General features: G+C 34.0%; 1 protein-coding gene across 1 annotated transcript; it reads right to left on the bottom strand.

The window, feature by feature from the left end:
* Positions 1-6: 6 nt before the first annotated feature.
* LOC110444948 lies at positions 7-9,740 on the bottom strand (the record flags this gene model as incomplete). The annotated part of the gene is made up of 6 exons (XM_021489299.1): positions 7-1,914; positions 3,269-3,362; positions 4,769-5,701; positions 6,273-6,311; positions 7,693-7,842; positions 9,621-9,740. Coding segments are annotated over 5 exons (1,311 nt in total), but the record flags the coding sequence as incomplete, so codon positions are not given.
* Between the last annotated feature and the right edge of the window lie 1,078 nt (positions 9,741-10,818).

Below are 10,818 nucleotides of genomic sequence, written 5' to 3'. Positions count from 1 at the left end.
GATAACATAATACGTCCCCGTCTTCGACGGGCGTATCAAAAAAGACATTCAATAACATCGTTTCCATTAAGTTTTCTTACAAACAGTTAACTCTTTTCGACCTCATTTCAATCTCAAGCTTTGTTCAAATGCTCATTCGCCAAACATTTTTTTCAACAGTTTGTATCACCAAAACTTAAAACAGGAGATCACTGGATATGCACACAGTGGCAACTTATATTGTGTATTAGGCATATAGGACACACTACTCATACTGCGCATTTGACGCACGAAAAGTTTACAATTATAGCATGGTAGACACTGTAAAAAACTTGCATTGATTAGCTGTTATATGACTAAATTATATAACTCAACCTAGAGGTCGACCAGATGTAACGAGACACGGACAATTAAGGACATGGGCCTTCTCCAATCTTTCTGTAATTTCCGTAGCATCATACACGCGTTGGGTTTGAGTAAATAGAGAAATGTGTTTCATGTAGTTGTATTTGTGGATTCTCTATCTATTGTTTTGTTTAGTTATTTTTTCTGCATTTATTATACTCATGATTAATTGCTTCAAGGAGCACAGAGTTGTTTTTAAACATATTCGCTGTCCTCTATGATGATACGAAAATACAAATATTAACAAAAGGTTATTTTAACATAAACATTGTGAAGTCTTATAGACATTTACTTATGTTTAGTTTTTGTTATGCAACAAAAATTATACTTGACATCATAATGACAGCATGGAATTTTGGCACGGATGTCAAATGAGATTACATTTTTAAAACAAATATTGATATCAGGCCTTGATTTTTCAATGGTGTGTGATACCTTTTATCAATACACAAAAATTATTATTACTGAAGCAGACAATATGCAATTGATTAAATATGAATAGATCACAACAAAACTGTCTACAGTAGCATGTCAATGCATTCCAGACGCTTACTCTTTTGACAACAGGTGAAGTAGAAAATCAATAGCACCTAGTTTGTTGTGAGAATTAATGATATCAAGAATTTCATGAGCTTTATACAAATTAAAACAAAATACCATTAAAGTATTCTTACTCATGATTGTAAATAATTTCTTACTACACTCAGACTAAACTTAGAAAGCGCTATTTGGACTGTTTTGACACTTTCGCGCAAACAACAAACAGCTAATTTGGTAAAGATAATTGAAAAGTATATTTGGCAAATAAGATAGAGCAATAGCCCATTAAAACATTCAACAAACGTGTATAAAAAACGACCGAATTGAACGTCCTTGTTTTTAATCATTAAAATTTGTATTCATGCTATAAATATGGATTAATAGACGAGTAACAATTAGAAAGTGTTGTAAAGACGAATAAACATTAGTACATGCAAATCACAATTTTGTACACATATCACATACGCATGTTCAGTTCTGAAACAAGGTAGTTCGAGAACGTATGGTAATAGGGTATGGGGTCATTTTCCATCCGCCTCCCTTCACTGACGGCATATTGTACCGCTGCAGCAAAGCATTCTCGGCATTATGCACGTCCATACCAGGACCGTATGGCTTTGTGGACGTGCATCGCGACCCTGAAGACCCACTACATATTTCATCCGAGTCGTCGTCAGAAGAATTAGAATTGTCTGAGGATACTCCACGAAACCTGACGCTGTCTGTCAACCATACGAACTGATCTGTGCCTTTGACTTTAGCCTGTTCCAGTAGATGTTTCATTCGCCGTTGTTCGTAAAGATGAGCGCGAGTAGATTGGGCGATGAGAGGAGCAGAACATTCTTGGTCTTCTTTGGGAGGATCCTTGAAGAATCGTATTCTGGGAGGTTTCGGTTTTACTTTTTCTGGTTTTTTGTTGACTGCTCGTAGTAGTTCTAGTCTCTCACACCAGGTGAGACCCGCGGCATCAGGAGGAAAATCAGGCTCGACCTGGTGAAGATGAAATGAAATATAATATGAACACTAGAACAATTTATATATGAAACATATTAATCTATATCCACTCTAATTATATTAAATAGGCATTTTAAACACACAAAAAAGCAGAAACGAATGCAAAAGCCTAAGTAAATTTCTAGTGAAAAGTTGAAATCCATAAGAAACATAGAAAAACAGAAAATCGTTATATCATATATAGAAAATCTGTGTATTTTAATATTTATTGCAGCTACATGTCAAAACGCACACATCAAAACAATCACAAACATATTATTATAAATTTGAAAAAAAGGACATCTAGATTAAAGAAAATCCAACCTTAAAGTAGTTGTATATATCTATTTTGATAATAATTAACTAATGATTAAGAGAACTACATTGGTATTACAAACGCTCACGATGTAACTAGCACATACATATAACTGCGTTTACTAAAACAATATCAAGGTGGCAATCAAATAACAATAATAGTAGATTTGAGAACATTGCATTCCAAATCAATCTTGATTACGGTTGAAAAATCATTGTGTCTACTGATCAAACGTATGCTGGTTTGTATTACATCAATTCATAAATACTAGCAAAAGCCTGGTTTGAATGGGGCATATTTGAGAGAAATGCATGTATAACCTGACAATACGCAATAGAAAGAAGACAGAGTAATGCATAAGTATATCAAGTGATTGTACGCTGCGCAGATGATAGAATAGTACATGTATCATGTAACAGTATGATGTGCAAGGGGGAGGGGGACATCAGCATTGATCTACAATAGGGTTGTACAGGTGTTAGCACAACAGAAAGAGAAATATAAGGTATACACATATAATGACAACAGGAACATAAGAGAAAGCAGAGTTATTCGAGAACAAAATATGACAAACAATATTGTGTATACAACGAACAATATATAAAACAAAGTGAAAAAGGTTGTAGTTGACAGATGAACACAGGTGACATTTGATAAAATCAGTAAGACATAAGATATGAGTAAGTGTTAACATGAACAATTAATAAACAGAAAATTATTCTTGTACCTCATTCATGTTCAAGCAAATTTAAAGAAAATAAAAATACATGATCTGGGATTCCCATGATATGAACTTTTCCACATGAGCCGTTAATTTGAAACATTTTACAGGATTATAATTCAAGAAATGGAAATTACAAAAATTCCCCAAGAGATAATTTGAATCGATTATGTCATGAAAAAATGAACGATATATAAGTTTCAGGTTGCACTTTTGGAAAGGAATGGTACTGAAGAATGTGTTATCATACAACATGGTACTTTAGAGAAAGCTGCGACGGGAAACACAGAGGGTGGGATCGGGTGCAAAAATACCTTGATGATTCAATACAATAAATGATCATTTCTTGAGAGGATCGTAGCGAGCGGCAAGGCTCACATAAGCTCGTCCTGCAGAATCAAACCACATCTGAAAAGCAGGCATCATGATTGTCAATAAAACACACAAACATATTAAGAAAACAAATCAAATCATCTAAACACAGCAAACATGAGAATGAAAAAAAATGTGAAATTTAAGATTTGTATGTGGATGTTGACTCTTATCTCTTATTGGAAACAATTCAAAAGTTCTAATATAAGTCAGAAGACAATTATATATTACTCATAAGTTGAATTTTATCCACATATGCTTCAAATGCATTCATAAAGTATACAAGTATCAATTCGATGATATATCTCACTATCTTCATAAAGTTGAGCAGCTAGATATCATGTGAAAATAAAGTGTATTGGGATCAAATTAAAAGCAACTACCGACTCATTAAAATACAAAAACTGATCTACTTTGAAGTTGTACTAAAATGTATAGCTCTGTTTACATACACAATACTTTCAAATTGTTCCTGAAAGTTTGCTAAATGTTCTCGCATGCAGTTAGGCTTACAACGTAGACAAAAACCCAGTATGTTTAGTATATTACTTTTCCACAAAGCTGCGATAAAAATGGAAATTATAAACAAACATTTTTTTTTATGAGAGGTTTAATTTGAAGTAATAAACAATTGAGAGAAATTAATTTGCAAAGAGCGTTATGTTACGTTTGTCTGAGGGCAAAATAAATTAAATGAAATATTTAATCTTCCAACTAATTGTATTATCATAGAACCATATTAAAACATGCATTGGCAAACACTCGTGATGGAGTAAACAGTATGTGCACATGGAGATCCGTTAATCGTAACAATCGCTACAGTGTAGAGCAGGTATGCAACATTTGTTTTAAAATACGACAAGTACATGTGACCATATGACTAAAGAGGTGGAAAATCGCACTCCTTGTCTGTGCATATCAATATTACATTCCATTGTGTGATATTCACGAAGTCACTCGTGCTTGTCAACCAATCTCGTGCAGATAGGACTATGTCTATATCTATGTGCCAATTATACCCTTTCACTACTGAGAATATTGAAGAAAGGAAACTCTCAGCCAGGAGCTTACTGATGATTTCGTTGCAGTCCGTAACTTCGATGTTCTCATGATAAAAGTGTAATGCAATTTCTCTCATTTCTTGCTTTACAAAGACCAGCTGATTGGTAAAATATACTAACTGTAAATATGTTATGTGGGTTTTTTATTATGAGACAAGACGTGGCCCAAAATAAACAAAAACAGTAAATTATACATTTTATCATAAATGCTGTACAGTAAGAGTGCCCATAGTAAACAATCGGAATATTACGCATATAGAAATGAGAGAAAATCACCCAATGTATTGTGAGGCTGTGAGGTTATAAAATAAGGTATACATTTATTTCTGTGCATTTCTTAATGGATTATGACATTTTGCGGATTGGGAACAAACTGTGTACCCCATCTCTAGGTGTAAGGGAATCGGAGTTGACCTCTTGAGATGTTGCGTTGATTCCCACGCTGTTGTTTTCCCTCAGAATATACTCAGCAACCCGCTTCATACTTTCAGAGCTCTCGATTGTGGAAATGCTTACAGCATTTCCAGGCTTTGTCTCGTTTGTATATTCTTCCGGTTCCTCTGTCCAGTAATTCAATCCAGGACTAACAGACTCCCCACGAAGGCTATTAGGCAGATCGCTCCGATCTGACCGTACCACTCTGGCAGAATAGGCATTTCTGTTATTGGCCGCGTTTTCAGATTTGCGCAAGGCACTTGCACGTGTTTTCTTTCCTTTGATGTATCCAGCAAATCTACTTCTTAAATTTTTTGTACAGAACAATTTACTTGTCTTCTCGTAAGAGGCGCTTGATGATTTTTTTTCCGGAAGAACTGTACCTTCGTGACTCTTTTGTTGCATTGACTCTTCCTTAAATTTTGCTTGATCACTAAGATTTATATCTGCTGCGACAAGCATACCGTTCTTCGATTTGATAACGGGAAAATCTACCTTGCCCGCGTCTTCTTTATTTAAAATCAGTTTCATCTTTGGCTTGTAGTCGACGTTTGGATCTATCACTTTGACATAACCTCTGAACGGAGATGAAACCATTGTTTCTCGCCGACTGTCCTTTCGGTGCACAGGCGAGGAAGTCGAAGGGTTCCAAAGAATAGGTTTGGCAGTTTTCAGTATAATAGGCGGTCCTTCCAAAACAGATTCCGACGGGAACAGATGAAATGTGCAGGACGGTTCTAATGTTTCGTTCAACCGAACTTTCATTTCTGCTCCAAGGCAGGTTGTTGATAGTCTGCTTAAGCTTATATCACTTTTGTTGTCCATATTGTCTGGGGAGAAGGACACATCAGGTGTCATGGGATATTCGCAGATATAACCCTGGCAATTGTGAAAATAACACTAACGTTTATAACACCTATTAGAAAGAAATTACTACTTTGAATACTTACAAATATGATCAATTTCACATAAAACTGGGCAATCAATATTAAATTATACATTAGTATTATGTTAATGCAATTACCTGTTACACCTGTTATCTCCCCTTTTGCCTATCATTTGAAGTAAAGCTACAACTCACTCCAGAACTTATTAAAAAATATGTTAATACATTGATTTTGGTAAGCTTAACCAGAAAATCTAAACAAAATGAAAAATAAGGCCTTTTTTATGCCTTCTAAATAAATGCGATTATTCTCAATTCCACAATTAAAATATCATGTGATATCTACTGTGCAGCAATGGAATAATGGACGACTCTCAGAACACACAATTCACACTATGCTGTATCACAATGATTATATTGTAAGGACCCAATCACCATTTCCTTTTATACCAAAGCAAACAGAAGGCCAATACTTCCATAGGGAGGAAAACACTTTTAACTTGCTGCAAATAACCCATCACCAGTGCGAAAAACGTAAATCGAAATATAAAATTAATTTCTAACTAGAACTTGACGTTTCAGACGAGCAGTGACGATCGGTTTCTGAAAATTCACAATAAGGAAATCTTACAGTTAAACTATTGAACAATTTACATGAAAAAGTAAATGGTAGCGTTTCACTTCAAATATAAAAATTTCAAAAATATCCTGTAATCAATGACCAACACAGCATTCTACATAACACTACTAAAACATGCAGGAAATACAGCAGATAGGCTATTTGGCAAAACGTTATAAAATTATTCCAAAAAAGGAATATTTTTATCACTTTGATCATAAACCGAATAATACATCATCGCACTATACATGCATCATTTCATGTAATCACCTATGTTATATTACAATGAAACGTTAACACATATGAAGCCATGCATTTCCATTATTTACAAATATAATCAAAGAATAACTACAGATGTAGACAGCTCAGAAGCCAAACAAATCACATCTATGTAATAGATGTAAGCGTCATCGCTATAGAAATGAAAGATGCTAAGATGTAGACAGAAAGAGTATATACGGCCATGACTGAAGTATCAAGGCCTTGCATAAAAGAAAGAATATGTAAGTCTCAGGGTGCAGTTACACACAGGCTGACCAAGCCGTTACCGACACATACACTCCCCGATATAGACCACATGCTGAAGTGTTTATTATTGTTGATGTCATGTTGTCACATCAGTTAATTATAACATACAAACATGAACATTGTTTAATGATTGATTGCTCTTTGTATCATAATTAATATTACTACACATGCAAAATTTAATTGATACAATAATTCATACCATCTTTCCGTAGCACGAATAAAGTGCATGTGCATCTGATGTGCGGATCATCTCGTTAAGTTTTGATGGAATCATTAAAATAAAAACATAATAAATAATAAAGGCCCTACAAGACATGATCATCGATGTCAAACACTTGAATTTAACGAATGTTGATTAAGATTAATTAAGATATCCTATACGTTTAACTCCATCTATCTTCTAAAGATTATCAGCATTTCATGTCGTTTTAGAAAAACAATGCGAGTATTAGTAAAATACAGATACACATATATTTAAACTTTTCTTTATTTTTCTACTAATTTGTAACATTTGTTAAACCAGTTCGTATAATAATTTTGCAATATATATGATATTCACTCTGAAACATTGCATTACACCGTGGTTATTGCCTGCTAGTTTAGTTTGAAAGTACGATAACATTTTTTTAAAGTATATTAAAGTAAACGTAAGACATCCAAATAGCTTCTTCTGTCGGTATAATCATGACCCAAGTGAAGTGCGACATATGATCTTGTCTTGCAGTTAATAAATGTACGAATTTCGATTTATATTTATACTGCTGGTCTGCCCGTACCACATCTAATCTAGGGTGGATATACTCATATCTAATGTATAAAGTTGGTAAGGAATCATACTTCACTCTTAGACCTGGCAAAACTTCGACCATTTACAGAGAAACTTGTTGAAGGGCGTATTATAGTTCGACCTTTCACTGTGGACGGTCTGACATCCAGTATAACGTGTCCAAGAGTTCTAATATTGGTAAATGTGCTGAAGGGGCGTCGCTAAGGAAATTACAAGAGTTTGTGATGAAATGAATATCCCCGTTTGTATTTCTACATGGTGTACATGTTGCACAATGCATTGAGTATATGAGATCCTATAAAAACGTTATTGCTTTATTTCAATTAAATCAATGAAAATATTTAGTCATATTGATTTAATTCTGGTTGAAATATTTAGTCATATTGATTTAATTCTGGTTGATTTCTATCCAACTAAAATAGACATAAATACATTATTCAATTAAAACCTGTTCTTTTCTTCTCCTTTTTTCTGCATTAAAGTTAATCGTATCCTGGACATAGAAATCATATTCCTAATTTATTCTTCAAATTTTGCATATATGATACAAATAAAACATGCATCGAATGCATTCCGTGGTCGTGAACATGACATAGCGCAAGTGATACATGTATTGTGATCGTCATGCTAAGACCACTTGAAACGTGTAAAAAACGAAAGCTGATTTTATATCTCATTGATCAATTTACTATAACAGATCTCGATAATATTATTCGGTTAACTGTCGATTTAAATGAAGAATATTGTCTTCATTTATCCATCCTGACAAGCTAGAACAATACTTTTACGCTGACAAAGCTAAATAGTATTTCAGATGCTATACACAAAGTCCGATGGCTATATGAAATATGACATAACAAGGGACCGCAGGGGGCAGCATATTCTTTAGAAAACCAAAACAGGAGCAATTTAGGTTGATGTATATCAATGCTATTGCATTTATAGATGGAACGTAAACAACAGCAGTGGTTCTAGACAATTCTATAGTAAGATTGACCTGACCTTTGACAATTCACACTCAAAGTATACAAGATTTTGTGAGGACACCAAACGAGTTTGAGTTGTGTGATGTCAGTGTCTTGACATTTGATGAGCAATTTAGGGGGTTAAAAAGGGAAACAAATATAGTGAGATAGCATAACTGACAATTAACCAAATAATATTAACACTGTTAACATGTCGGTAGAATAATCATTCGGATTCTAAAAGCTGTTGACAATACAAAATAACTGCACACTAAGCATCATGAGTGATTCAAAATTATAGGAATTAAGAAATATGGTTGTTCTGTGCTCCGAAAGATGGAAATTTTACCTTTTCACATCTATGCTGGGAAGTTAAATGGTTCGAAAAAGAGTAACTATATAACCTGTCCACAATATGCATTTATTTCTGTGATAATGATATTGTTTGTATTATGTCGTTACAAAGGATCAGTAAACGAGGTGAAAAGATAACAGAATGTGTAAAGAAGATTTGGTAAATAATTATCCTAAGTGATATTTTAACATAAACCTTATCTAGAGTGTGGTATAACGCACATCAATAATTCACCCCATGCAACGACACAGATTTACATATTTTCTTCACCTTCTCTTTTAATTTATAAAGCCATTCTCTTCACATCAAGTCTGCATTATGAAACTGTTATAAAAATAGTTCATACTACATCACCAAATATGTATACCCAAGAGATGAATAGATTTCTCAATGTGGCGAAATACAAAAAAATGAGATGTGTCCTCCTTTAACACTGATCATCATATGGACGAGGAATTTCGGAAAATAGTATAAACAATACAGTGAAGAAATGCTAGGTTATATCACATTTAGCAAACTGATCCTTTTCAAATAAAATAAAATCGTTTATGTTATCACATATTATGTCCAAAGCAGTCAGCATCATACCAATAATATTTGTACGATATCGCTTTTATATATCCACAAAGACGTGCTTTTCATTTCTAAGGATACTCACTTGTTTTTCAGCCGCTACACAGGCAAGTGTATCTAGTGTTCTGGAGGTGCTGTTAGTCTGTACATGGTTGTCCGCTCCCGATTGTCTTGCTTGACTATGAAACACACATACATTTGGAAATCATGGTATGAATTAAAACAACAGTGTTTCGTAAATATAACAAATATCTAATATTTTTAATAGAGGTAACAGCATGGAAAATATAGAAATTCCCACAATCAGAACAACATCTGAGTATCTTTGTAAAATAGATCCCGTTTGATGTGCAAATATGCTCAAACTGTCGTCTGGCAACGCAATGAAACACTGAAGAAACATATTTTGTTTAAGGTTGATAGCAATACATTCGTATCTGTCGGCCATTATTGCATGCTACATGTAGCAATATGCTCAAAGACAAGGAGTTGTCACTCAAAAAAAGTGCAAGGGGAAACATTATTCTGGACAACAACAAAAACAATCACATGTCAAAGTTATTAGATCATAATTACCGGGTGTATAGGCATGTTCTTCCATGGTGTTCATTACGCAATTTTATTTCAAATCATTCCTTGTAATCAATACATGTGTTATATGTATGTGATCATAATCTACAGGTCACTACGTATAATGTAATCGGTAACTGTAACGAGATTCCACTGAAGCAAGGAGACTACAGACTGACAAAATATTCATTTAATTAATCGTTACAAATGCTGTTTTGATCGGCACGTACAGCGTATGTTACCATATCTAGCACAGTAGAACAAATAACATACGTTCATATATGCCGTCCATCTCTTCAACTACCCTCTGTATCTATCAGCTATTGTCCTTTTTATAACAGAACAATTGCATAAAAGGAGGTGTGGTTCGTTAGAATTTGCCCCAATATCGCAAACGTCGCAAACGTTCCGAACGTTCTACAGTGTAACTTTTGAGCACGTTCTCAATTGCAAAATCAGATTGAATTTAGGCCTTATATCATCAAATAAAAAACATCTTTATCCATTCAAAACAGTACCGCTATATTTGAAACATCGAAAGAAGTAACAATATTTGAATAAAAAGAAAACATAAAATATACGTAATTTAGAAGAATGGTGACGTTTAGGGATGTTCAATGTTGGGACGATTAACGGGTTTGAACGTGTTCATCAAAGGTTCATGACACAATTACATGGATACAACTATATATCTTTGAAAGAGATATAGATAA

Source organism: Mizuhopecten yessoensis, unplaced genomic scaffold (assembly GCF_002113885.1).
Source record: "Mizuhopecten yessoensis strain PY_sf001 unplaced genomic scaffold, ASM211388v2 hete_36192888, whole genome shotgun sequence".
Classification (NCBI taxonomy): Eukaryota; Metazoa; Mollusca; class Bivalvia; order Pectinida; family Pectinidae; genus Mizuhopecten; species Mizuhopecten yessoensis.
Note: the sequence above shows the minus strand (reverse complement) of the source record. Positions and strands in the feature narration are given on the sequence as shown.